This window comes from Ciconia boyciana, chromosome 1 (genome assembly GCF_034638445.1).
Source record: "Ciconia boyciana chromosome 1, ASM3463844v1, whole genome shotgun sequence".
In the NCBI taxonomy this organism is placed as follows: Eukaryota; Metazoa; Chordata; class Aves; order Ciconiiformes; family Ciconiidae; genus Ciconia; species Ciconia boyciana.
This window is the reverse complement of record NC_132934.1, coordinates 23,735,687-23,763,587: the sequence shown is the minus strand read 5'-3', so window position 1 is coordinate 23,763,587 and position 27,901 is coordinate 23,735,687. Positions and strand designations below refer to the sequence as shown.

At 37.9% G+C, this 27,901-nt stretch overlaps 1 protein-coding gene across 4 annotated transcripts; it reads right to left on the bottom strand.

Annotated features, from left to right (window-relative positions):
- Positions 1-321: 321 nt before the first annotated feature.
- On the bottom strand, positions 322-15,789 carry ZNF800 (zinc finger protein 800). 4 transcript variants are annotated; one of them, XM_072860865.1, is made up of 6 exons: positions 15,568-15,789; positions 14,701-14,811; positions 12,361-12,456; positions 8,129-8,272; positions 3,433-5,182; positions 322-2,020 (listed from the first exon to the last, which is right to left on the bottom strand). In XM_072860865.1, the coding sequence occupies exons 2-6, from the start codon at positions 14,759-14,761 to the stop codon at positions 2,011-2,013; spliced, it is 2,061 nt and encodes a 686-aa protein (XP_072716966.1). In that variant the 5' UTR covers positions 14,762-14,811; positions 15,568-15,789; the 3' UTR covers positions 322-2,010. The 4 variants fall into 4 exon arrangements, with proteins under 4 accessions (XP_072716966.1, XP_072716986.1, XP_072716975.1 ...); XM_072860885.1 differs by having other exon boundaries at positions 14,701-14,808; XM_072860874.1 differs by lacking the exon at positions 15,568-15,789 and adding an exon at positions 15,276-15,408.
- Positions 15,790-27,901: the final 12,112 nt, after the last annotated feature.

Below are 27,901 nucleotides of genomic sequence, written 5' to 3'. Positions count from 1 at the left end.
ATTCAGGAACCTTAGTTAAAATGCACTTACATAAACAGCTTTATGTCTTCCTTTACAAAATAATAAACAATTATTATGGCAGTTCTTTTCTCATATTCCAACCACAAAAAGAAGTAAAAAAAGAAGTAACATTATATGGCCACCAACATTATCTGCAATGCAAAACTAGGTAACCCTATTTTCTTATTTAAAAAAACAGCATAGCCTATCTTCTTCAATATTAACATTCACTTTTGTTTTAAAAGGATAATAAAAACAAGCTTTGCTCAGTTAAGGAAGAGATACCTTTACAAGGAACAAAAAGCCAGTATCAACAGTGTTTTCTAAAAATACAGCACGGGTCAACCATCAGTGTGGAGAAGCGTTCACTCCACAAGTGCCAAATTTTTAATAACAAAAAAAACATTTATTACAACAGAATATTACAAACAACTAGTTTCAGTGATCAAAGAGTAAAACTTTACAAAAATGCAAACGTAATAGAGCAATAGATATTCCAGGTTTACAAACACGACATCTTTCTGTTTATGCACACTTAAAAGTGATTTCCAGTCTGCTTTATTTTCCATCAAATACAGTACATTTATCCAAATAAAAGCATGTACATTCAATATAGAACATTTTGAGCAACAGCTACGGTCCAGTTCCCATTCACAGTATTTTTAGTGCAATGCACTAACAGGGCCAAATATTTCTCTATCCATAAAAGTATTTTTACTCCTGATCTTGTGATCAACATTTTTAGATATATTTTATACAAAAAGTATATATGAACACGAGGCACCTCCCTAAGTAAGGGAGTAAACCTATATAAAAAACATGGTATTTATTCTGATGTACAATACCTTTCAAATCGTAGCAATTTGACACAAATCACTAAACAAAATATTTTCTAAAAAGTAAAAAAAAAAAAAAAGGAAAAAAAACCCAAACCACTGACGCATGAAACCTGCCAAGAATTTCATAATGGTAGGCATGCACCTGTTTTACTACAATCTTGATTAAAAGGTTAAAAAAAGGTATCTAAAACATTTTCCAAATTATACAAAGTGAAGTGCTACCTATAGTGGTCATTCATGATCTTGAGAGAAAAAATATTTTGAGTTTCTCCCATACTATCCTCCCTTTTTATTAAAATTTAATGAAAAAAGCTAACATTATAAGTGGTTGTGCACAGATTGTCTGTCTATAATACATCAGCAAATATTCACTACCTTCATATTAACATTAGTGTGTTGATCTTTCAAAAAATAAACTGAAAAAATAAACTGCAACTATCATTAAAGTGCTTGTGTATAATTTTTTTTCAAAAATTAAAGAATAGAGGAATGTGGATATTCTTGTAAACTTCCCAGATGTTTACAAAGTTTTCCTATGAACCACATATGGAAACAAAATGGAGATCTTTGAAGCAACTTCAGTACAGTGAATTCAGAATGTCCCAGAACTGGGAAATTAGTCAATATGAACAAACTGATGTTATGGCAAATACTAAAAATTAGTACAATTCAGCCAATATACACTACATTGTTTGCTCTTATACATTCATTTGTAATAAATTTAAAACAGTATATAACACATTTGCCAAAGTAGGATATTACAAAAAAGTTAGAGCTGTTCATCAATTAGCACTACCAGGCAGGACCAGTATGAACGATGAGCTCTCTGAAGATGATTTCCTAAATGAGGAACAAAAATCTTCTTCCAAAGCTGCTGTTCATTAACTTGCCTCTGTCCTTTTTTTAAATTCAGAAAGTTCGTTCTATACTGTGTCAAACCTCAACTGCATAGAGATAACTGCTAATTTAGAAGCACGTGTGCATTTCAACTACTTCAGTGTTCTGGGGAGGAGGCACTGTCCTACAAGCAGTCAGAATGGTTATTAATTTAGTAAGAAAACAACAGCTTATGAAAATATTTCCTCCTTATAGTACCATTATCAAGATATTAGCGGTTCCAACAACAAACTAAAGTCTTTTTCATTCAAATGAACTCCAAACTTTCCGAACATCACTTGAACCTATCTGAGGAGAAATGGGAATAAATTAATATTTTGAGTTTACCCATATAATTCTGTTTTAAATTACACAACATAAATAATTTATAAGGCTAAATGTTTAGTTCTTGATCAAAATGCAGAAGTCACTCCTCCTCTTAAATTCAGCATAATTCAGGGTCCAGCTCAGTTCATTTTTGAAGTTCCGTCCCACTTAGCCAGGATTTGTTATGAAGTCACAAAAGCGCCAGATTACAACTTAACATAGCGGGGTGGCAATTCACTACAAAAGCTGAATTCAAATCAAATTACCTCCTGGGAAATAGCATTTCAGAGTTGAAATATAGAACAAGGCACATATACTTGGTTTTCTTTTCACCAAGTATGCTAGAAAGATAATTCTGAATAAGGATGTTAAAAACTCTTATAGGTATCACTACTGTCTCTCTTCATTATAGTTTTTTGTACAATCCCCCAGCCTTCAGGCATCAGCCAGTCATTCTGAAATACAAACTGACTGTATACATACGTTATTTCCTTTTTTAAAAGGTCCTTTTAAAAATAGGCCATCTTTAACATGAAGGCTATGGACAACTGAGAAACTACGAACACAACCCCTCCAAATGTAAAAAAAATTCCCAGAGTACCATATAGCCAGAAGTTTAGAAAATTCTTGGCCAGACTTCTACACATATTTAGGCTTAAAACAAAAATTCTTGATGAGACTCGAACACTTTAAAAAATAAATGACCAGAAGTCTCCAAACCCGTGCTTATATAAATAAGCATTAAAAGAATCAAATCCTAAATTTGATCATTTTAAAGGTGTTTGTAGGCACCTAACTCATACTGATTTTAAATCAAAGCAATTAAACATCCAAATTACATTCCAAAAAACTGTTTTATGTCCTTTTGTTGACAGGGCATAGGCAAAACACATTAAAATTAAAAAAAAAAAAAAAGCACAAATGATAATTCTAATAAATTCATAGAGATTTTTTCTGTCAACAGCTTTTACTGTAGTACCTTTAGTACTTCTTCAACTGGGTCACAGAGAAGTTAATTAGCAGGTTAAGTTATTCAAACCAAACAAATGTATTGTTAATTTTAAAAACCTACTATTTTAGAAATGTACATATATTAGCTTGATTACAATAGATGCCTTAAGACAATTTAAAGAGTCGACTCAGTACAGTTTAATCTATATTCTATTCCAACTTCCTACAATGAAAAATTTAGAAATTCACTCTTTTCCAAAACACTAAAAACAAAATTTAAGAAACAAACTTGACATCTACCATAGTATTTAAGCCACTAAACCATAAAATCTATGGAAAAATATGTTTTCGGCAATCAATCAACAACAGCAAAAGAAAGGCAGTGGTTTCGTTTGTTTTTTTTTTTAAAAAAGACAAAACACTTTTTCTTTTTCCTCACCAGACAACAGCTTTAGATCTTGTACTTCTGCCTTTGGTTTTACTTTCTTCAGGTGAATGAGATACATTTGCTTTGTGGGTTTTCTTATGATGTTCTAGAAAAGCTTTTCTGGCAAACGCTTTCCCACATTTATTGCATCGGTGCAGAGAAAAGTTTTTTGTTACTTTTACTTCAATGCCAACATCAGCTCCTTCATACTTTTTATTGGGAGAATTAGAGGTGACATCCTGTTTTGAACCAATCTGTTTTGTTTCATCCCTCTGAGGGCCTCTTTTTGTCACCTTATTTAGAACAAGATCAATTGGCTTTTTTATTGCTCTAATTTCTAAACTTGCAGTTATTTTCCCAAGGTAGCGTGGTGACTTTTTATGAACTACAGTTATATGCCTTATCACATCACGTTTGCGACGTGTTTCGTAAGAGCAGAGTGGACACCTGTAGTATTTAACATAAATGTTATTTCCATCTGTGTGTAATTCAATGTGTTTTGTCAAGTTCTGTTTAGAAGTAAATTGGCGTTTACAGAGTTTACAGTAAAGCTGCTTGAAGTCAAAGCCAGCTGAAAGTTTTGGCTTCCTGGTTTTTTGCTGGCCACCTGCAGCAGATGCATTGGTTGATTTAGAGGTTGATTTAGTGGTTGATTTAGAGGTTGATTTAGAGGTTGATTTAGGGTTTTCAGGGTCCCGTTTAACTTTATTTTTCTGTGCTGACGGTGTGCTCTTTTTCTCATTTGAATGATTTGTTCCCTTTAATTCATTCTGCAGAGAAAGGGCAATGGAAGGGGGTGAAGGTTCTACAGAATCTGCTGGTTCAACTTTTACTTTTATTTCTGTGCCATTGGCAGTATTGTTGGGTCCTTTCTCTCTTTTAGAGTTCTTTCCAGAAAGAGTTATCTTGTGAACAATTTGCATGTGCCTTTTCAGCATTATTTGTGAACTATATTTTCTCTTGCACAGAAGGCATTTGCATGCAGTTAAATTGTATTCAGCCTTTGAAGACGACTTTTGTTTTTGGGTCTTAAAAGATTTTTTAGCAGAAACTGTATCCAAGAACAAAGGTTGCCCAGGCTTTGTAGCTATATCAGGAGTAATGGAATCCCTTCTTAATCCTCTATGAACTTCATCAAAATGCCTCCTTACGTTGGCTTTTGTAGCAAATGATTTATAACATACAGGACAACTTCTACCTAATGTTACAAGAACATTCTTATTTCGCCCTTTTGTGGAGCACTGATTTGGTTTCTTTTTTGTTTCTATGTACTTCTTTAGCTCTTCCATCTTTTTTTTGTGCACTTTTCGAATGTGCCGGCGTACACTGCGTCTGGAATGAAATTCTTTCCTACAAAGGCAACATATCAACTGGTGGCCAAAATCAGAATTATCCAGAGAGTCCAACTCAGGATTTACTGCTGGAGGCTGTTCTTCAGGAGTAGGTATCACCTTGTTTGTAACAGGATCAGCAGGAGGTAATTCTATAGTCTCCCCAGCTGGGACTGGGGCTGGAGCTGAAACAGTCTTGGGTTGCTCAGTGCTGGGTTCCTGTATCTGTACTGGAGCTTGATCAGGGGTACTACTACTTTCTATGTTCTCATCTGGGCTATCAGTCCTTGATACATATTGAAATACAGCATTCTGATTAGTTTCTATAGGTTCCAATTTAATTACATATTCTTGTTTATCTACCCTTGGATAGATTGCTTCCAGGAGGTCATTTATGGCTTGACTCTGTTTATCATTTATATCTGGGAGGTCTGTGAAGAGAGGCAAAGGTATTTTTTAATGATTTGGTAATTTCAGATTATTTAAATTTCAAAGTATCTTTTAACCACTGTGTCAATTTGGTTACCAAATTTGCACAAATCCTGTATTTGTATTATTTTTCTGACCATTTATACTTAGAGGCTTTGAGTAATCATTGTTATCACATCAGCACAAGTTACTTTTTTGTTAAAAGCCAATATTGGAAGTACACCCTTCTAGCATGATAATGTGAAAGCTACTTAAACTAAAAATTAGTTTGCCTGGAATTAAACTGATCTTTAAAAATCTGTATCAACTGCAAAAGTAACATCATATGACTGAGCTTGTTCTGCAGGTGTGCAACTAAGCCTGAAGTATCATTAGAAACTGATTTTCCTACTGTTGGAAACAGGCATTCTCAATAAAGGAACCTAATTCTGGAAATAAGCTCTTCTCTGTGAATTCTGAACAGTCTTTAAGAAAGAATGAAATGTGTGTGTAACCTGAGCACTGGCATGAAGATATACGTAGATAAGAGAGAACTTAACTTCTGGGGCAGGGAAAGCTTTTAGTAACACCAAAGCAGTTAATAGGCTCAGTGATACAGTAAGGTAGTAAATGTTAAGGACAGAAAAATCTTGTATTATTCAGGGGAGAAATTAGTAAAATTTTTTTCAAAACAATAAAAACTGAGCCAAAGAAGTTATTTTAAGAAAGAATAACTTCACCAAGGTTCACCAAAGGTTCATCCTGTGTTCTGCCCTAATAATGAGTTGGAGCAAAGGATACAGGGATTCTTGTCTGTCTGATGCCAGTACGCTTCTCAAGCTGAAGTTTGCCTTTAAAGTACTGTTTTAATACACCTAGTTTCCAAAAAGTTTATTCAAATGCTTTTGAAGTGTTTATATTCTTGGCTACCATAATGTTAAGAGGTGTTTTTTGGTTTGTTTTACTGGAAATACTGGTAATTTTGCTGGATATCCCACAGTTTTTGTATTACAAAAAAAAAGAAAAACAAATGATTGCTCCCATTTACTTTCATGTTATTCATGATTTTACAGGCCTCAGTAACATCCTGTTTTTAAATGCCAAATTAGTTCAGTGATCTAGTTCCCAGCATGATACACTAAACATCTGCACTGGCATAACTAAGAAGCCAGGGTGCTACAGCAAAAAGGTGAGGCACTGAGATGATACAGTTCAAAATTACCCACAAAGATTTGAAAATGTGATTCCTGGTAAAACCTAATTAAAAACCCACACTTAGTCAGGGTTGTTCCTTCCACACTGACAGCAATACATGAAAAGAGTGTCAGTACAAGAAATATGCCATTTTGTTGCTCAGAACCCATCTTTTAGCACTGAATTTTTAACACCTTTTGCAGTCAGTTTCAAATGGGACTATCTATATAATTTTTATCAAGGGTAAGAAGTCCTTCCTATTTTATAGCACCTTTTCAGACTACTTAATGACTACACTAACAGAATACATCTCAAAAAAGTCATCATGGAATAGTCTTTGGAATTTTTCACAACGGGGATGCTGAACTTTTATTCCTACGTCTCGTTCACTATCTTTTATTTATTGAAAAAAAACCTCCCACTTTATTCAATAAGTATCATACTCAATTTTATATAAAACGTAAGTATTTATATAGTTTTATTCAGAGCATGTAGTATTATTCTCTTTATTTGCACCGCTCCTACTGAACAGTGAAATATGAAAGCTAACCAGCCAATTAAATGAAGGCTAGAATGTCAGGTGCTGGACGGGAAGTCTACTCAGGGTAATCCTATTTTGCTTAGAAACTTTTGCATCTAAGTCAGATGCAATTCTAACTTTGCTTTGAAAATACAACTCATCCCTTTTCACAGAGAAGCTCTGTGACTCTGCAACTGGCCAAGCACACTCATTTGAGGAAGGTGACAGTAGTAGTCTTTTCACCTTCTCCTTCACAACACTAGCTGACACAATGTGGGGAAAGAACCATGTATATAAATCTCTGTTCATTCCTAATTTCTGAAATATTGAGGCAGGAAGGCATTAATCAGGAAAGAAAAATCCTCATTGCACCTATGTTGATCTAGTCAAGAGATCAAGATAATTAGAAAGCTTTACAAAACATTTTTGAATGATGGCACATTTCCAAATTATTCAGCTTTACTCAAATCAACAAAAACTCATTGCTGGAATGAAACTTTAATAAATTTATTTTTCCATTAAAATGTACTACTTTATTTTTTCCTCATCATTTAAGTTACTTTCTTTTATTATTAAAGTTTAATTTCTACAACAAAGCTGGTGGGCTAGGCATGATCACATAGAATATCTTAAAGCAGCGTAAGGTGAGGCGAGGCGGTGGGAAAGAGCAAGTATTATAAAAGCACAGGTTCTTAAAGAAAAGGGTGAACTTTTAGTCTGTGTTTCATACTGAGTAAGACTGAAGGACTGCGTCCATGACACTGAGTGCTTCCCAAGTACAGGAGAAAATTATGGATATTGATCCAAGCCACTTTACAGGATCCAGCTAAGTCCACCAGAGCTATGCTGATCTAAAACTGAAAAGCCTTGTTAGATCTACACTTTTCTATGAGATTCATTTCCCAGTCCTTTGGCATACTTTTCGGTATCTTTCACAGTAAAGAGAGAAAGAGAGGAAAGAAAAAGCGGAAGAAGGACTAAAGAGTGTTAACAGTGACACTCTTCATTAAAAGGTTGGACATATAAACTAGCTATCAGATTATGACATTGACAGGGGTCTCAGTTATTAATGCAAATTAAGTCAGTGCTGTAGCTTCTTTGCTACCATAAAAGTGATCGACATATCTGACTACTGAAATTTAACTCCACTTTTTTTTTTGCGTTTTGTTTCTGGTGTGTTTATATAAATGGTAGAGAAAGGTAAGTTTCTCGGCTTCAGATAGCTTTATTAAATATTTCAATTAGTAAGACTTACTATCATCCATCTGGAGACTTGGAGGACAATAAAACTTTTTATGAGTAATTAAATTTGGTAATCCTCTGAAGAGACTCCGGCACAATTTACACTCAAAAATGGTGTCCACATCTTTTAACAAGATATGTTTAAGTTGTTTAGTTCCTGTAATAAAAGAAACATTACACTTAAGGAAGGTTTTCTGTTCATCTTTTAATTCACATCATCCCATGAAAGTGGAAACATTTTAAAACATGACAATTATAACAGCATTTTATCTTATGTTAATGCTACTTCACTGCACTGTAAGTTTATGATACATACTCCAAGTTTCAACATGAAAACAAGACTAGTTTGGAAAAAAAAAAAGTCAAGGATTACGCACATTACAGTTTATAGGGAATGATGATTTACGATAAAAACTAACAGCTAACATCAGGAAGGAGTCCATACTACAGTACCTGGTTGCTGCAATAGAATTGCCCAACAGGAAAGAATAAGCACCTAGAGCATTTAAACAGGCCTGCAGTATTTTTTCTTTAAGCTTATCCAACAGTGCTAAGAAAACAAGATATATACAGCCATTTCATGTAAAAACAGCACCTGGTAAGGCAAAAAACTAGAGCATACAATAAAACAAAGAGAGTAACTAACAGGTCAAGAAACATTACTACATCTAGGTATCTGACCCAAGATCAAGATGATGATGCTTAGGCAAGAAAGTAGAACTGTAGACATATTTTCATCCTGCTGAAAGGAAAATACATATAATTTAAGTCAGAAACTTTTCTATTAAAACATAGGCAGTGTGACAAAATGTGCAGGTTTTCCAGACTATTATACATCATATATTCAAAAAACCCCCACAAAGGTACAGTTTTATCTAGCATTGTTGATGTGTTCCAGCTCCTGCCTTGCTTAAAGAACTAAAAGATTCAGAGTTTAAGTTACACTTCAAACCCACTCCTTCATTTCTCATCTCACAAAAATTATGAACTTAATGCCTACAATTAGCAATGGTTACTAAATGATGAATACTTACCAACTCCAAATTAGAAAGAAACACTAGCTAACCAAATTCAGCTAATTTCTCTATCTTGATTTTTTTCTTATAATGGAATAAATCAAAATTAATCAAAATTAGTCCAACAAGCAAAAATATAATGAAACTGGACCAAGAATAAATAATATCAGACAACTATGAAACAGCATCAAGACATTCTTCAAGCTGAAATAGCAGTTCAAGTTTTCTGTCATCAGACACTTCTCTTAAGAATTCATTTTAAAGACCAAACTCAGAGTCACACTGCAGAACTACTTCCTTAATGAAACTCTTTCAAGTATTAATAATTTCATAACAACTAATAGTTCTTCAATACGAATGGGCCTTACCAAGAAAACTTTTTATTTCTTCATGTAATAATATTACTACAAAATTTTTTACAACTGAGTTTTAGCAAAGCACGGCATCTTCTCCTTCTTCAACAACTGCTTAAAAATGGGACCCAAACTTGACTATCTGAGGCTACCATTCAGTGTCTGTCCCCTCCTATGCCTGTCCTGGCTCACAGCCCTAGCCTCTTGTCTTTTCCTCTCACTGGTCTTTCTTCAAGTGTCACTAACCTCACCTTCATCTGACCTGTATTTTTACAAACAGACTACTGGACAAATATCTAGATTTAGTGAAAGCCCCAAATTTAAAAATTGTACAGAGTTCCCTCAAATGCAAGTCATTTACTTAGATCTCACCAACCAACATTTGAATTTCTGCGTATAAACAAAACCACTGACAAAAACCCAGCTGAGCAAAACTGAAGAAGATGCTCCATGTAGATAAAATTCCAGTAAGTTACTGTCGTGGTTCAGCACCAGTCGGCAACTAAGCCCCACACAGCCACTTGCTCACCCTCTCCCGTGCAGTGGGATGAGGGAGAGAATCTGAAGAGCAAAAGTAAGAAAACTCGTGGGTTGAGATAAGAACAGTTTAATAATGGGGGGGGTATAATAATAAAAAATTGTAATAAAAGGAAAACAACTAAAAAAGAGAGAGAGAGAGAGGAACAAAACCCAAGGAAAAAAACAAGTGATGCAGCCGCTCACCACCCAGTGATCCACCAGTTTGGATCAGCTGTCTTGGTTGTGTCCCTTCCCAGCTTCTTGTGCACCTGGCAGAGCATGGGGAAACTGGAAAGTCCTCGACTAGTGTAAACATTACTTAGCAACAACTAAAACATCAGTGTGTTATCAACATTATTCTCATACTAAACCCAAAACCCAGCACTATATTAGCTACTAGGAAGAAAATTAACTCTATCCCAGCCAAAACGAGGACAGTTACCAAACTATAATTCAAACAAAAAGCCTCCAATTTGGTGATAGCACCCAATAAACCAAAATTTGCCCATGCTGTTGATGCATGCCCCAGTCACAAAGCCCTCTCCCAAACAAACAAAAAATCATCTAATTGTCCACTATTTCCCAAACAAGGGACACCCAAGTCCCTCATTCTCTCTCCCGTTACACTGATATTTCAGTCTCTTTCCGTTCAGGACTGAAATGTTTTTGTCTAATCCAAATTATTGGGCTTAAGAATTACTGGATGAGATTCAAAGGCTTATGACATACTGGAGGTCAGACTAGATGACACGGTAGTCACTCTGGCTTCAAACCATCCTTATGCAACTATGAAGCTTTTCACTGATGGAAGTAAAAAAATAATTGGTCCTTTTGAATTAAACTGTAGACCTTTAGGGACTTCTGGAAACAGCTAATAAATTTAAAACAGCTATTGGTTTTGTGGACACAGCAGGCAGAGAAAAAATAATCATCTCCTTATTCTTCACCAACTGCAGACTGTGGCAACGAGCAGGCAGTCTTCTGCCAGCATATGCTGCCTCCAGCTTACTGAAGCCTTCTCTATTTTGTAATTACATCTAATTGGGGCAGGTGATACTTTGTTAAATTCTGTAAATGTTGAAGCTAGAATAACATAGCCACAAGAAATTGGTACAGATCATTGGTTATTAAAATGCTTCTCTGGCAGAAATACCAAAGTTTATGCCTTTAGCAAGCAATTTCATTTTTACAAAAAAAATTTAGATTCAAATTCATCCGTTACTCTTAATGCTTTGGATGACAGAAGCTTCTGCTAAAACCGCTTAAATAGTTACGGACAATACTTTGGCTTTAATCTCTATTTCTTTACCACAAGAATCAGAATAGTTTCTTTCCATAATGAAATGTTGCTCGTTCAAAACTAACCAGTAAAATCTTGGTCTAAGTCCTTTTGCCTTCTGTGCAACTTCCCTGGTGCAGATGACTGAAGATGCCAAGGTAAGCTATCAATTTAACACCTACCAGTGAGGACAATCTGGAAGTAGCCCAGAGACACAGTACTTGCAACTAGTTCGTGCTGTTACCACTACAGATTCCATTAATCTGCTTCAAGCGAAAGAAGCCTGCTACGCATATCTCAACCACACTAAAAAAGGGTACTAATGACGATGCTCACATCCAGTTTTTCTTCTTGTATTAAGTTGTTGAAATGCTAGTGGAGAATTTAAATATTGTGCCCTTTTACAAGACTTAGCCTAGACATGCATCCCATTACATAGCAGCGATGATTTATACACAAAACATTTCATATATATATATATGTAACAGCTCTATGTGGAAAAATCCAGAAACATATAGATAGCATTAAAGACATTGCTTTAATTTTTGTAATAACTGCTGTTCTTGCACCAAGGATTGTGAAAATAAAATGTTTGGTTTGCCATATCAGAAGTGTAGAAACGGCTAGAAAACATTTAAAGGCTTCAATCATCTCTGGCATGCTCACCCAAATGCTCAGTTGTTATTCTTACATTCATTGCTATGTATCGCAACTCCCAAAAATAATCAAGGAACACCTTAAAAGTAACATAATGCAATTCTAAGAAGTTCAAGGTAAACACTAAATTTTCTCTTCGTCTCAGGAGTTTTAGGATAAAGTCATTAACAACAGCAGGAGGGATGACACAAAGCAGAACATCAAACTAATTTTTAATGTTTTTGAAAGATAACTATACAGCAGGAGCTGTATCTTCAATACTTTATATGAAAACCCTTATTAAAAGGAAACTAATTCCAAAAACCTACAAATAGTTTGCAAACATGCAGAAAGTCAGGCATTGATTATTTTAATATACCAAATATACATAACTCTTGTAACAAGGTAATGAACTTCTTAAGAGTCAGGCATAGTTTCATACCTGATCGAAAACACTCAATGATTTGTTGAATACCGGATTTTGACGTTTGCAGAGGCTGCTGTAATAACGGAGGATCACCAGGTTCCAACAGATGCACTGAAGTATATAAAAGGATAAGCCATTAGAGAACACTCAGGTGATTTTTATTAAGTTATGAATCTTCTGGGCATACAGTAAACTAGCTAAAAAGAAAGGCCAGGACTACAGTAAAAGTTGCCTTACTCAAAAAATTTTATCTATGTTGAATTAAAAAAAACAGTCAATACTGAATTTTCCAGCCATGATACCTTCTGACAGTTTGCTGTCATTTTGATTATTTAAAGAAAATGTGTATTCAAAGCTACGTGTATCAAACACATAAATACATAAAACCAAATTAACTCACTAGAAATTTCCATCAATTAAGGCAATTCCCCAGAACAATCTACTTGACTCCCATCGCTCAAACCAAAACAGATGTACAAAAAAGCATTAGCAAATATTGTACTTCACAGCATACTATGTGATTTCAATGTTGTCAGTACACACCTAAGCACTGAATCCCAATTTAAAGTAGCAATGATCAGAAAAAAGCACAAGCATAACTACATAGTATATACCCAAAACAGCTATTATAATATTTTTAACCCATAAAACCACATTCAAGAAATGCTTCTGGTTCAAGCAAACTGCTGAAGTAATACCTTATTTCTGAAGTTTCATTCCATATCACAATCTTTGTAAAATCTACTGAAACTAAAACATTTATTGATCAGGATGATTATTAAGTTATTCCAATACGCAGTATTTATGCATATGAAAATTATAACATTCCATTGCTGTATATGCGTATGGCAATTAAGCTTTGCACAGAAGGAAAATCAAATTTAAATGAGTAAGAGCACTTATTGAAGCATGTGTTTGCAAAACCAATCATTGGTTAGGTCTTCTTTTTAATTTCTTATTGACAAAATAACTAGCTTTGTACTTCATAAATCGTCTCCTACCTTACCCATTTGGTTTGATTTTTAACCCCATTGTAAGGTTTCCATTTTTAAATGGAGCACTGAGCATCTCTAAGAAATTTATTTTTGATAAAGAGCAGTAGAGACATAGTATAAAACTATTTAGAGATATTAAGTGCAAATAGATTAAACACATTTTGACAGGAAAGTTGTTCTAAAAGATGTAAGGTTATAAATAAATTCAGGCTGAAGAGAACAGCAGAAAGAAAAGCAGTCTAAGAAAAGAATGATGGAATGAACACTCCACCCAACTATGCTGGCCCCATAATATACTATTATATATACGAACACGTAACAACCATTACAAATCAGCTAATCGTTTGGGGATCTCTAACACAATGACATATTGTATTCTACTAGCCTATTCCCTATTCTTCAAAATAGTATATTTTGGTTTGTATACTGCCTCTAATATGCATGTGCAACACCCACTGACTTCAAGAGGAGTGACACACGTGAAGCAGACATAACACATCGCTGTTATTTGTAGGGCAAGAAAAGTATTTTAGCTTTTTTAAAGCAGTAGAACAACTCAAAACCATTTCATCTTAAACACAAAGACTTTTCTACTATCTGAACAATACTTATTCTCAAATTACACTTAATTAAAGGAGCACTATCAAAGTTGCCATGCTCATGCTTTCAGCTATTAATTCCCCAAACTGATGCCCTTCTTTTCAAAACACAAGTGAAAGCATCCAAATAACAAACTCTACAACAAGGCAACAAGAAAGGAACCAAGTTTCTTTTTAGGCTACCAATTATAACAGTAGGCAGAACAATTACAAAAAAATCTAGCAAGCTGGCTGAACCTTCAAAGTATTCATTATACTTTCCACTGATAGCATCTTCCATGTCACACAGCAGTGGAATGCAAACAGCCGTTTCAGGACTTGGGGTTTTTTTCTCCTCTGAGAATAAGATCTTCAAGTTCATCAGAGCTCACCAGAGAAGATGTAAAGTAAAAACATAAACAGCGAATTCAAGAGATTGCCAGAAACATCATTTTACAAAAAATTCAGAATATTACACTTTTTGGAAACAAAAAGGCCAGCCGTTTTACACAACGTCTTGCCTTTCTCTGCTCACTGCATATAATGCCCATGTGGTGGCTTGGGGATTATTGCACATCCTGCTGGAAATGAGAAATTATCTTCCTGAAATAATTTTACCATGACAGTTCAAGAATATCAAAAACACATTTCCAAACAAAATTCAGAAACTTTTTATATCCAAAACTGTCACTAATGATGCACATTTGCAACATCGCAAGAGTTTCGCAAGCTTTTAACGAAGGAGGTAAGTAAAACAGCCAAAGCATCACACACCACTGTACCTGGTTCACAGCATCCATGGTGATGGTGGTCAGTCTGACAACACTTGTCCCTTAGAGGCATTTTCCGTGCGCACGACCTACTTTCCTTCTACATCCAGCAGCTCGTTTCTGCTAAAATAAGCAAATTAACTGTCACCCCCGAAGAACAGGCGGCTCAGGAGAGCGCTAACCTCGCACGCCCACTTCCTACAACGGCACCGCCGGAGCAGGCCAGGAGTCAGCGGCACCCTTCGCGCAGCAGAAAGTTTCCATTGTTTACAGCAGGTCTCACAACGCCCTCTGCAACGGCCGCTGCGGCGAGCCCGGCCGCTCCGCTCCGCTCCCTCCCGCCCGGGCCCCGCCACCCAGAGCGGCCCGGCCCGGCCCGCCTCGCCTCGGCCACGCGCGCCCGCCCCGCCGCCACCTGCGCCTCGGCCGCCGGAGGGGACCCCCGGCCGCTGCCAGCCCAGCCGCCGTCCTCCGCGCCCAGCCGAGCCGAGCCGCCTGGCCCCGCGCCCCCTCAGCGGGCGGCTCCCGCCGCGCCGCTCTCCCGCCGCGCCGCTCTCCCGCCGCCCCTCGTCGCGCTCCGTCCCCACCTCCCAGCCCTCCTCCCGCAGCCCCGCCGGCGGGACGGCGTCCCTCAGCTCCCGCCGGAGCGGGTGGAAAGCCGCGTCCCCGACAGCCAGCGGCCGCAGCCCGCCCGCCGCCGGGCCGGGCGCCCCCCGCGGCGCTGCCGGAGCCGGAGCAGGAGCCGGACGCGCCCGCCGCCCCGCCACGCGCGAGCCCGGGCAGGGAGGGGCGAGCGGCCGGCAGGTGACAGCGGGCGCCAAGCGCCGCCGGCGGGAGGGGGAGGGCGCGGCGGGCGAGCCGCCGCGGGCGAGCCCCTACCTGGGAGAGGACGGCCGGCTTCCCCCCCCAATAAAACTTTATTCTCCCCTGTCCCGCCAGAGCGGCGGCCGCTGACCCCGGAGCCGGATGGGCACAGGGGCAGGAAGTGACTGCGGCCCTGGCGGCGAGGGGCCGCGCAGTGCGCAGGCGCCTCGCCCGCCGCTCCCCCGCCCGGGCCGCACAGGTGCCGGGCGGCGGCACGCGGCGCGGCGGCTGCGGGGCGTGCGGCGGCTGCGGGGCGTGCGGCGGCCGTTGGGCGGCCCGGCCCGGCCCGGCGGCCCCGGCTGGGGCTGTGGCGCTGGACTGCGGCGGGACGGCGCGGCTGGGCCGCTCCCGCGCCGAGGGAGTCGCAGAGGCGGCCTGAGGCGGAGCGCCTCGCTGCAGGGGTTAACTGCTGCACGGAGGGCTCGGCGGGCGGTGGGAACCGGCGCCGTCCTTGCCCCTGTCGGGAGAAAGGCCCGTCGCGAAGCTCTACACACGCCGGTGGTGTGCAGAGCTGCCCACAGGGCACCGGTGTTCGGACACCAGTGGGAGCAGCCACCATCACCTGAGGTGGCGTTTCTGCCCCGTCTCAGCCTGGTCGCCTTTATTACAGTTTTAAAAAAAACCACCAGTGGTTCTGGTTAGCCTTCATCACCTCAAAGGTGCAGTGCTGACCCTCGTTCAGCTCCTTCATTGGGAACTGCAGGACCCTTTTTGCAGAGCTGCTACCTCATTAGTCAGTCCCTGCCTCATTAGCCTTTACCATTGCATGGGGTTTTTTTGTCCTGGGTGCAAGACTTTGTCCTGTCAGCCCATTCTCCAGCTTGTTCAAGGTCTCTTCATACGGCAATCTGTCCTCCAGCACATCAGCAACTCCCCCAGTTTCACAACATGCACGTGCTGAGGGTGCATTCCAACTCATCATCCAGATCACTGAGTATGTTAAACAGCATAAGCCCCAATATTGCTCCTTGAGGAACACCACCCATAACTAGCTGCCAGTATGATTTCAAACCCTTTTGACCCTGCAGTCCAGCCAGCTATATACCATGCATACCTACCTTGTAGTCTTCCCACCCAGTCACATTCAGATTTGGCCAGAGGGATGTCATGAGAGCCCATGTGGAAACCCAAGCTAAAATCAAGGCAAATGATACCCTCTGTTTTTCCCTCATCCACAGAGCCACTCATTCCATCATAAAAGACAACGAGGTGGGTTAAGCAAAATTTGCCCTTCTGCCTTCCCCCTCTCCAGTTTTAGTAATTCCAATTAAATTAAGGTTAAGTACTCTACTATTTAGTTTGTTGCGGGGGGGAGGGGGAATTGCTTGGTTTTGGAGGATGGCCAAATAGCAGCTGAAATCTTATCTTAAATGCATTTTCATAACTTTTTTGTTCCACTCTTAAGGAAGACAAGAAAAAATGGACAGTGTTGCATGCATGTATGAATCTCAGTAACTTAGTTGACCTTGTAATTTGTTCGTGGGTGGAAGACCCTAATCTGTATATTGTTGTCTTTAACTCATCATGTAGTTTATAATGTAACCAATTAGTGATGTGGGAAAGCAAATGCACCCAAACTTTGACCAGTCAGATAGACAGCCATGTGCAAAGTGTCTCTGGTACAGATAAAAGTTGCCAGCACAGATCAGGTAGTTCTGTCACCTGACCTAGCAGAAGATGCCTTCTGGAGGATAATTGCAGAGGGGAGTCCTTTCAGCCAGTGACGGGCCATTGTGTATGAGAACTTCGGATCAAGGTGTCAAAGATCCCAGAAAAGCTCACTTCACAGCACGCTGCTGCAGTTGTTCATCCAACAGGATAAACTGGAACTAAGATCCAATTTGAGTTTCATTGTGTAAATGAAGAACAAGCAGATGATGTTGCCTGACTTCAAAAAATGGAACATTCCTCCATTAAATATGAATGATAATTGGAATCTATAAATACCTTATAATAAAACTTATTGAATAAAAACAGTAGGGCAAAAACTGGGTAAACTTTCTTTTTGTCTTACATAGATAAGAAAAGAATCAATGAAAATAAAAGATTTTTAAAACAATAAGTAATTCTTCACACAATCCATAATTAGCTTGTATCCAGTGAACATGGAAATTCACAGCTAAACCACATAGAGTGTTAAAACATGCAGGATGCTCTTCCATAAAACAAAGATAAGGATGAAAATCCTTTTGATCCATTTCATGTAAAATCTAGGCATAAAATACATTATTAGGGGAGTTTTTCTGAGTTTAGCTTTTCTTCTCTGGCTAATGTTCTCAACATAACCAGCAGACTTTGAAACAGCATCTTTATTCATTGTCTTTTAGATGATATGGAACTGGTGAGATGTTTTGAACCGAGAGTTCTGTTACAACTTGATGATCAAATTCTTTTTTAATTGTTTCTCTGTTGTGGTTAATGGCTTTGAGAAATCCAAACTTCAGAACAATTCCTCTTAGTTACTGGATTGTGCTTCCAAAATGTATGATGGAGTATTCTAGCAAGGGAGGTATTTTTTGGTAGAGGATATCGAAGCATTATCTCAAATAGTTGTGATAGTAGGTTTAGTGTCCACTGAGAGGTTTTGTTCTGCCAAAGGGCTGGTAGTAACACCTGCTGAGATGCCTAGCCATCTGTTTATACATCTAAGAGCTGTAAGATTTGATTAGTAAAACTTTTCCTCATACGCTGTGACCACTGACGTGTTTTTCTGTATTTGGGATGCATTTTGGATGAAGCACCTGGCTTCAGAGTAGTTTTTCCTAGGAGAAAATAATTCTAAGTTGGAGTGAATTAATGCTGTGATGCTGCACTGAGCAGAGTTCAGTTTTGCAGAGATGAAGGTAAAGTTGCATAAATTCTGAAGGATCTCACACATAATGTGCACTAATCAAGCAGTGTCAAAAATCACAGTCATAAAGTGTTTCACTGCAAATACAGCATTCCTTAATACATCACTCTTAGTTTATCTTACTGATTTGATGTGGCTTCATCTAATGTTCTCACTGAAAGCATCCCATGATGAACTGTACATTCATAAACTCCAGATTAAACAAATTTTAGATATAGAAGTCTGAGAGCAATTTAGACTGTTTCAGCAATTTAGACTGTTAGACTCCTTTGTCAGAGTCTCTGTGTCCATGATGGCCAGACGGGTAGAACACTCACCAAGGAAGCAGAAGACCTTGATTTCTAAATCCTAAACTACAAGTTAGAGACCCCTTTTGTTAAGCACAAGGCACAGTTCAATCAGGATGCAAGAGCTGGGGGCCTACAGAGAGATCAGCAAAGACAGGCTGATTCTATTGAGAATGTGATTAACTTGGGGAAGGGGACAAACAATAACGAGTTCTGGTTGCAATTCCCAATGCTGTTTATTTATTTATATCCAATGATGCTTAAATGGGAAATGAATAACCAAGTCTTTAGAGCACAGACATGTTGACTTGCAGATAAAGGTGGGATCACTTAAATAACCGTAAGTTGTTTTTTCTCTGGTCAGTCACTGCGAAAAAGTACATTAACAGTTTTCTATGCACTACAGATGAAATGATGTGAACTAGCTCTCCTCATGCCATTTTGTAACCCGATACAACTTGCTTACAATATTCACAGTTTTAAACTGTGTATATTTATATGCCTCACGGTTTTGGTGGAATCTTAAAATTAAATTCAGTTATATTTGCATCAAATTTACATTTACATAATTGCAATGTTTACACTATCCTCATACCTTAGCCTTGACAGTATCTTACGGAAGATCCCTGGGCTAGAATAATTCTGAAATCTTAGTCAATGTGTATTCCAATCTAACAAGCAGCTGCATCTTCATGCTCTGTTCCCCAATTAACACAAAGCTTCATTACCCTTTTGGGATAAAAATAAACTGCTATGTGTATTACTTTATCCATAACTCATTTATTTACAAAGTTAGTAAAACTCATAATTAATTAAGACTTCTCATGAGGTCTAATTCCCTTCTGTGCTTTCTGGTGCACTCCTATGAAGTTTAGCAAAGGGAACAATTTGCAGTGCATCTCTCCCCTAGGAGATCCTTGTCATCATTTGATCACAGATTCAACCTATTCTGTTTTTTTCTCTTTATACCCTTCAGCTTTGATTCCTGGTTGCACAGTGACACAGCTTCACATGGGGGCAGGAAAAATTTTCTGCCCTGGAAGTATTTAGCTCATGATGACGGCAGTTTTGTGGAAAGCATGAGCTGGTGGTTCAGTCGCCAGTGAGGTTGCATGGGGACTGGAATCCAGGTTTCCCATTGCAGTGCTGCACTTTCTTCTGACAGTGGTTTCTGGCAGAAGAGTTGGATATCATACAGACTAAATGCTTTTTTTAGAAAAAAGTCTGTGTAGCTAGAAACAACTGAGAAGAAAAGCTTTGGCAAACCGCAGGTGACAAGAAGTGACCATTGTAACGCACCAAGAAGACATTCTGAATCATCAGATCAGTGTGGTCAGTAACCCTCTCTTACAAGGAATAAGGAAAAAAAAGTCTAACTGCATTGAGGACGTAGCTTGGGTAGTTTTGACTGGGACTTGGGCACTTGCACCATTGGGAACTTAACCTCAACTAGCCAAGTTCCAGTATTCTCGTTTCCTCCTCATGGATCACTAGCAGGTACAGCGTGATTTGCAAGTTTAAAATAATTTTTCTTGCATAGCTTTCTTTAAGAAAGGCATCATTTTGTGTAAGTATTCTCCCCTTCTTACCTTTTGTTCCCTTTTAGTTTACTGTTACCAGCCTAGCTGGGTAAAAAGGTATGCTTCTCACAGTACAGATAGATTATTTAACAAAAGAATGAATCTAATCAAATATATTAGGAAACATGAAAGATTTGCTTACAGTATTATATAATGAATTTGCATCTTCTTACCACGTTCAGTTTTCATACAGTCCAGTGATTTTTTTTTCCCCAGTACAGTCTTCCTGTAGAATGAACATGAAGTTAATTTAATTCATGTTCTCATCCCTGATTAATATTATTAAAACAAAATACAAACAGACATGCAACACAATGAGATGCATGCTTTTAGAAATAATTTAATTGAGACATATATATTTTAAGGGTTTAATTATACTTATGGTGTGCACTAGGAAATGGAGGAGAATGCATCTGAATAAGCAATTTGAGGCCAAATGCAGACCTGGTCTAGCATGCTGATTCACAAGGTGATCGTGTTCCATACCACGTAGTGTACATAAAAACTATTCCTATTTATGAATTTAGTGAAGTTTAAAATCAGTATAAAGAATTGCCAGCTGTCTTTTTCTTCTGTAGGTGGTAGCAAAGGATGCAGACTGTTGAAGACAGAAGAGAGAGGAGGGAAGAGAAGACAGAAGAATTCCTAATCCTTTTGGTGGAAAAGATAAAGCAGCATACTCCTAAGCGTATCTTGAAATGTGCTGGTGAGTGGGAAGTACTGGAGTATGAGCATATGTATGCGTGTGTATGTACACATGCAGTCGTATGGATATAGAGTGGGAAGGGGTAGGAAGCAGTAGAGTGTGGGAGGTAGTTAGAGAAACAGGAGAGTGAGAGAAATATACCTGGGAGGAATCTCAGAGAAGGAAAGAGACTCATGAGAAGAGAGGAGAAAGAATTGGGAAAAGCATAGAAAAGATTTAGAATGAAAGGAGATAATAAGGTGCAATAGCCTAAAAATAATGCAGGCAAGACTGACAGCAAGAAGTATAACAGAGAAGAGGAGGAAGAAGTAGGAAGTCAGGAAAGAAAGAACAAGCAGTAGAATGCATTAAGCCAAGTCTCCTGTGGTTTTATGACTTGTAATGAGATTATTCTGTTTGCTGACCATTTTCTTAGCATTTGCAGTAAAAGCAAACAGGAAGTATAAACATAAGCATCCAGGCCCTGGGTCTAATCAGAGCAACAGTGCTTAGCAAATCCAGAAATACTAAGATTATTCAAAAAGGAAGCAACTATTTTCAGAAGTTTATTTATACATGTGTATGTGTCTGTATGCAAATCAAGTCATATATTGCAGGACAATAGCAAACTTTTAAATTTTGTTTGAGAAATTCTGATTTATTAGCACACTTGCAAGATGTTAACATCAAGTAACAAATACAAGTACTTCAAGATGTCTGAGGACAAACCATGAAAACCAAAAAAATAAGAAAGCTGAATTTCAGAAATAATACTGTCAAAAATCCTAGGAACAAGAAGTTGTAGAAATCCAATATATAAATTAGTTAAATACAACTAACTCAATCAGCATAAAAATACTGTTTCCTATAAAGAAGGACTGCAAATGATAAATCACATTATTTAGAAAAATGAAATTATGCATGGCCTAATGAATACCGGTGATAGGCAGCTGATAAGCTAGTCTACACATGTCTAAGAGAGAGCATATCCATATAAATGAACTGAGGTGCGGCTCTGCCCTCGATGGGAGACTGACTGGGTTTCTACACACTGCCTGACTCCGTTCAGCTTGTGGGAATGTTGTAACACTGAGACCTTGAGCACTGTCAAAACTGGTTGACATTTTCAAGAAGATTCCAAAGCTATTGCAAGACTTGGACTGACAGAATGTGCAATAGAGTAAATCTTGCTTCCTTGGGAAGTGAGGCTAAAACTGGAGAAAAGCAAAAAGAGGTTAAGAGATTTATTCAGATAGACAGTTGATTGCCACTACATTAAAGCTAAATGCAGTTTGCATTTGCACTGCAAATTAGATTTGCTTCTTGGATAGCAGTACATGGCATGTCTAATTTGGACCAGAAATCCAAAATAAAGGACACTTTCGTTAAAATAAAGTCAATGACAATAAACTAAAGGTACAAATTGGGAGGTACAAAGCACAACACAAATCTGGACAAAAGAGACTGTACAACAAATGTGACAGAAAAGATTGACACAAGGCTGTTTCTATTTCAGTGTCCAAAATCCGCAAATGCATAAGAAAGATATACACTAAAAAAATCGGGAATCAGAAGATTAAGAAGTGATGACAGAAATAGTATTCGGCAATAAAAGGAGTGGGCAGTTACATCAGTAGCAACATATTTCAGCAGCCTCCGTTCAAGTTGGAATTAGACAGCAATGACAAATAGTCTCAAGGAATCAAACCTCAAACAGAGAATGAATCCCTATAAATGAGCAGGACTGATCTGCTCTGACGCTGACCTACCGGGTCTCTCTCTCACATTTTGACAGTACCTGTGTGAATTAAATTTATGCTAATGAAACTTACTTGAACTGACATTGGCAGAGGATATTTTGGCAGAGGATATTTTATCCATGAAGGAGTGCATCATGACTCTTGCTCAAACTGTTCTTATCCCACAAATTTTACTAATTATTGTTTTTTAAATGTGTTAAAGAAAAGGTTTGTATGCAAATCAGCATTTTTTTCATTCATCAGCTTGGCACACTTTTCTGATACTTCCTCAAAAATAACTTAGGATGTGATATTTAATTGGCCAGTCAAAATATATTGTCCAAGCACCATGCCAGCTGCCTCCCAGGTGAATTAATTCTGTCATTTGCTTCACTTATAATACATCTCCTTGAACTACTGCACAATTAATAATCATATTGTATTAAGCAGTACAGATATTAGAGAATAGTTCTGAAAACCAAGTGAATGTGGTCGTATCACTAGCCTGGTGAACATGTTGTGTCTCCCAGTTTTTACTGTCACATAGAGTATGTAGCCTAGACTGGGTCCGAGACAGCTAGTGAATTCAGTTAGTTATGTGCAAAGGAATAAGCTATGGCCCATGGAAGATTGTCATAGCTATTACATAGCAAAAGAATAGTTGGATTCCATTAATTCAGCATTGATGTTAACTCATCCTGTATTATAAGACACAAACATTGGAATAGGGTAAACGCACTATTTGTATTTAAAGAAGAGGAAAAAGACAAGCCAAGGATTTAACAAACCTGTCAGTTTACCTTCAGTCCCCCCAAATCCTGAAGCAAGTAATGGAAGACACTATTACTAGGCACTTAGAAGATAAAGGGGATATGGACAAGCCACATATACCTGCCAAGTACAAATCATGACAAGTCATCTAATCTCCTTCTTAATGAGTAATAGGCCTTGAGAAAAAGAGAAGTGGAATCTAGCAGGATTTCAGGAAGGCTTTTGATGTTTTCGTATGTGGGATTCTCGTTCATAAGCAAGCTAATGTGACTAGAAAACCACATGCAAAGAGAATTTATCAATGGTTTACTGTCAAACTAGACAATTATATTAAGACTCCATCCTGGTCCAATACCATTAAATATGTTCATTCATAACTTGGTATGTTTGTTAAATTTGCAGATGATTTCAAGCTGAAGGATCTGCAAGCACACAGAAGGCCAGCATGAGAATTTAAAATTATTTTGATGAATTCAAAGAATAGCCTACAAAAAGAAGACATATTTCAAGTTTGGAAATGTGAAATGCTGTTCTCGGGTAAGAATAGACACTGTGTAGGTGGCATGCAGGCATTAATAATTAAAAAAAATCATACATGGGAATAAGGTAAAGATGCTACCAGAGTGTGTGTGTACATGAATCTCTGTGAATTATATTCCTAAATAGGAGAAGTATAATATTAGAGCTACAATTTATCAGATTACCAGAATGCTGACAGTTATCACAAACTGCTAAAAAAAATAGTGAGGTAGAAAATTATAATAATGAGAGACTTCAGTTATTTGCTGTCACACGATTAAGATCCCCAGCAATCAGGAAGCAGGTGTGAATAGGCCATCTTGAGATGGTAAAGGTTATGGACAAAATGAGATGAGACTTCTTCAACAGTAGCATTCAAATTTTGGGAAGAAAAGGAAAATTTGAAAGAAGCAGGTAAAAGAAAGTTTGCATTGGATTGGAGACTTTATAAAAATGTCATGTTATAGGCCAAGAGTCAATGAATACCCTCAAATATGAAGATATCAAAAGCATTTAAAACCAAAACACTGTCGTGATTAAACCACAAAGGAAGATACTAAAATATAGAAATAAGTTCCAAAAAAACATAGTCATGTCCAAAAGAGGAGAAAAACAGAAGGAGAAGCTCTATGAAATTACATGTAAAATCAGAGATAAGTCCAAAAGCACTATTTTGAAGAAGCCCTAGCTAAATGTTCAAAGCCATCTTAACCACATCGAAAAGAAGCAGCTCACCAGATCATCAGTGGAACTGATGAGTGATCACAAGCAGCACTCAGGAAAGATAAGCTATATCAGAAGAAGCTAAATTCATTCTTCGCATCAGTTTTCACTAAAGAGGTCAGGGTAGTTCTTAACGCCATTCTTTATGTGTGATGCATCTGAGGAACTGTCTCAATTCAAACTATTGATAAGAGGTTTTAGAACAAACCAATAAAATTAACCATACTAAATTACAAGGACAAGTTGGTAATCATCCCATAGTTGTAAAGAAATTCAAACATGAAATCGCTGAGCAGTGGTACTACAGTACATAACCTGTGGTTTAAATCGGCCTCTTAGGGCCAGAGGTGTGGACACTCACAAATGTGACACCAAGCTTAAAACAGGCTCCAAAAGAAATTCTGGGTACTACTGGCCCATAAATCTGATTTATATTTTCAAGCAGTTTTCTGTCTACATAATTAAATATTATACTAGTAGATATGTGGATAAATATAACGTACTGACAAAGAGTCAGCAGAACTTCTGTTGGGCACTCATACCTTACCAAGCTATTAGAGATTTCTGAAGGAAATAAGATGATAAATGTCATCTGATTGATATGGTTTTCATAGATACTTTTATCAAAGGCACTTAAATAAGTTATACTGTCATATGTAAGATATAAAATTAAGAATAAGGTTAAATAATCAGGTTTCACAATGAGAAGAAACTACCAGTGGAGACCCCCTAAGAATCTGAGGTAGAATTTTTGGTGTTTAAAGCAGTCATAACCATAAGGAAAAGGAGTGAATTGTGAAAGGACAGAATTTTCAGGTGATGAAGTATTATGCATGCTAGACAAACATAAAACTGACTGAAAAGGAATCCACAGGGATCTCAAAATACTGAAGGACTTTTCCATAAAAACAACCAAATTAAATCATGACAAGTATAATGCTATGCACGTGAGGTTAAAATACCCTAATTATAAATACATAACAGCTGTCTCAAACTATGGTATCTATTATCTTTCAGAAAGAGGTCTGGAACCACTGGAGGTGGGGAAAAAAAAAAACAAAAAAGAGAATGTTAGAAATTACTAGGATAAGGGAGAACGAAACAGAAAATCCTATTATGTCACTATGTCAACTCATCTCTATCCTCCTTTTGAACACTTGATGCAGATCTGATTATATGTTCTCAAAAGAGGTGTTTTAGAAATAAAAAAAATACTACAAAGGAGAGTCAGTCACTGAGATGAAAAACAGCTTCTGTACAAGGGAGGAGAAAAAGGACCAAGACTTTCCATGCTTGGAGATGAGATGATAGAGAGGGATATGATATAGGTCTATAAAAATGTAAATGGTTTGAATAAGATGACTAGAGAGTGCTTATTAATTATTTCTAACCTCACAAAAACTGTCGGACCCTCAATGAAATTATCAGGCAGCAAGTTAAACATTAATAAATCTTAATATAATACGTAACTAAATTGTGGGCCTCATTGCCACAGAATACTTTGGAAACTAAAAGTACAAATGAGTTCTAAAAGTGATGGATAATGGATGCATAAAAATCCATTTGCAGCTGTAAAACATGATGGCCTTCAGTCCAAAGAGAAGATAAAGGCTGAGAAGATAAAGTAGAGGTAGGATCACTGTTATGCTCTTGGAATTTTTGCATACTAGCTTCTGTTGTGAACATGGTTCTGGGTTTCACTGCCTTTCAGTCAAGCATGAAAGGCCATAAGTTCTTATGAAATGCTCATGATTTTCTAGACAGAAGTTCTGCAGAAAAATTTCTTGAGAATATAGTGGATGACAAGCAGAGCAAGAGTCAGAAATGTCGTACTGCTCCAGAAAATTAAAAGCAGCAAGCGGTAAAGTACAAACATGAATATGAAGGAATATTTTTGTTCAGCTCAACTCCAGTAAATCCTTAGCTGGAAAACTGTTTTCCAAAAAGGTTTTGGCATTGCATTTCAAGAAAAATGATCCAGAAGAAATCTGTAATTATGAAAAAAGTAAAAAAAAATTACCTGTAAGAAACTTCAAAAGCATTACAGATCTTTAATTTAGACTGAAAACTTCCAATATGTAAAAAGTAGCGTCAAAGAAGGAAGAAAAGTTGTTCACTAGGTCATAAGAATAAAGAATAAAATGTAGAAAGCTTAAACTATTGCAAAGAAGATTTAGGCTAGACCTTAGGGATGATTTTTTAACAGGAAGATCCCAAGCACTGGTGTAGATTGCCTAGGGAAGTGTAGAATCTCTATCATCCTAGGTTTTTAAGACATCTGTTAGATCTATATCTTTACAGGTTGAGTGCAGATTATCTGACTTAGGGAGGTTGGTGGGCTATATACATGTTCAACATCCATTAGAGCCCTATTTTTTTCTGACATTTGAGGAATGGCTTGTCTGAAATGTGTGTGATAAATTCATACTATTCTGACTGCATGCTGGCATGCAGCTATTCATGCTGTCTTTGTGTATATTTATTTTCTACCTTACTCCATCTCTAATCATCTATAATTTTATTTACATACTCAGCAACTGTTCCTCACAGTCGAATTCCTCTTCATTGGCGTGCCACTCACTGCTTAGTCTTATTCCCTGTATTTTGTCACATTCCCCTAGCTCATTTTTCAAACAGCCAGTGGTGATTTGTTCTTATTTTTATAAGGACAGTTTCAAATTTCCCTTTACTTATTTATTTTTAAAATCACAATGTATAACAATTGAGCATGTTATACTAAGATCGATACCATCCCCTTATTCAGAATATTCTCTCAGGAAATACTTATTACCTTGGTAAAAAGCTCAGGTCAAGTCACCCAAATATTTTGCTTAATCGTGCTTGGGGTAGAAACACTTTTTGCTTTAAACTTAGTGCAAGCTGTTGGCAGCATTTATACACTAAGGTTAGGCAAGGAGGCAAGGAGCAGAGGTGACAAAGATTTAAATGTGCTTCGTTATCCCTGGCACTAGCAGCTGCCAGCTGTGGTTGTGCCACAGTGGATCCATGTGTCCAGACTGGAAGAGCGGAGCCTGAGCTCCCTGTGGCACGGCACCTCCGCAATGGCACGTTCTTCTCTGCCTAGGGAAGACTCAGCCCACGCAGGCAGAACCTGAGCCGGCACTGAGGTGCTGAACAGGCACTGGCTTTCTTCCTCCAGAAAGCTGTGAAGCCTGGCCTGTGTCCACACTTAG

What these genes read in the sequence shown, in the direction of transcription:
- ZNF800 (XM_072860865.1), bottom strand. Translation starts at nt 14,761, where the DNA reads ATGCCTCTAAGGGACAAGTGTTGTCAGACTGACCACCATCACCATGGA. An exon ending in CATTGAGTGTTTTCGATCAG is followed by an intron (nt 8,273 to 12,360) that starts GTATGAAACTAT and finishes CTTTTATTACAG; the next exon opens with GAACTAAACAACTTAAACAT. An exon ending in AAGTCTCCAGATGGATGATA is followed by an intron (nt 5,183 to 8,128) that starts GTAAGTCTTACT and finishes CTCTCTTCACAG; the next exon opens with ACCTCCCAGATATAAATGAT.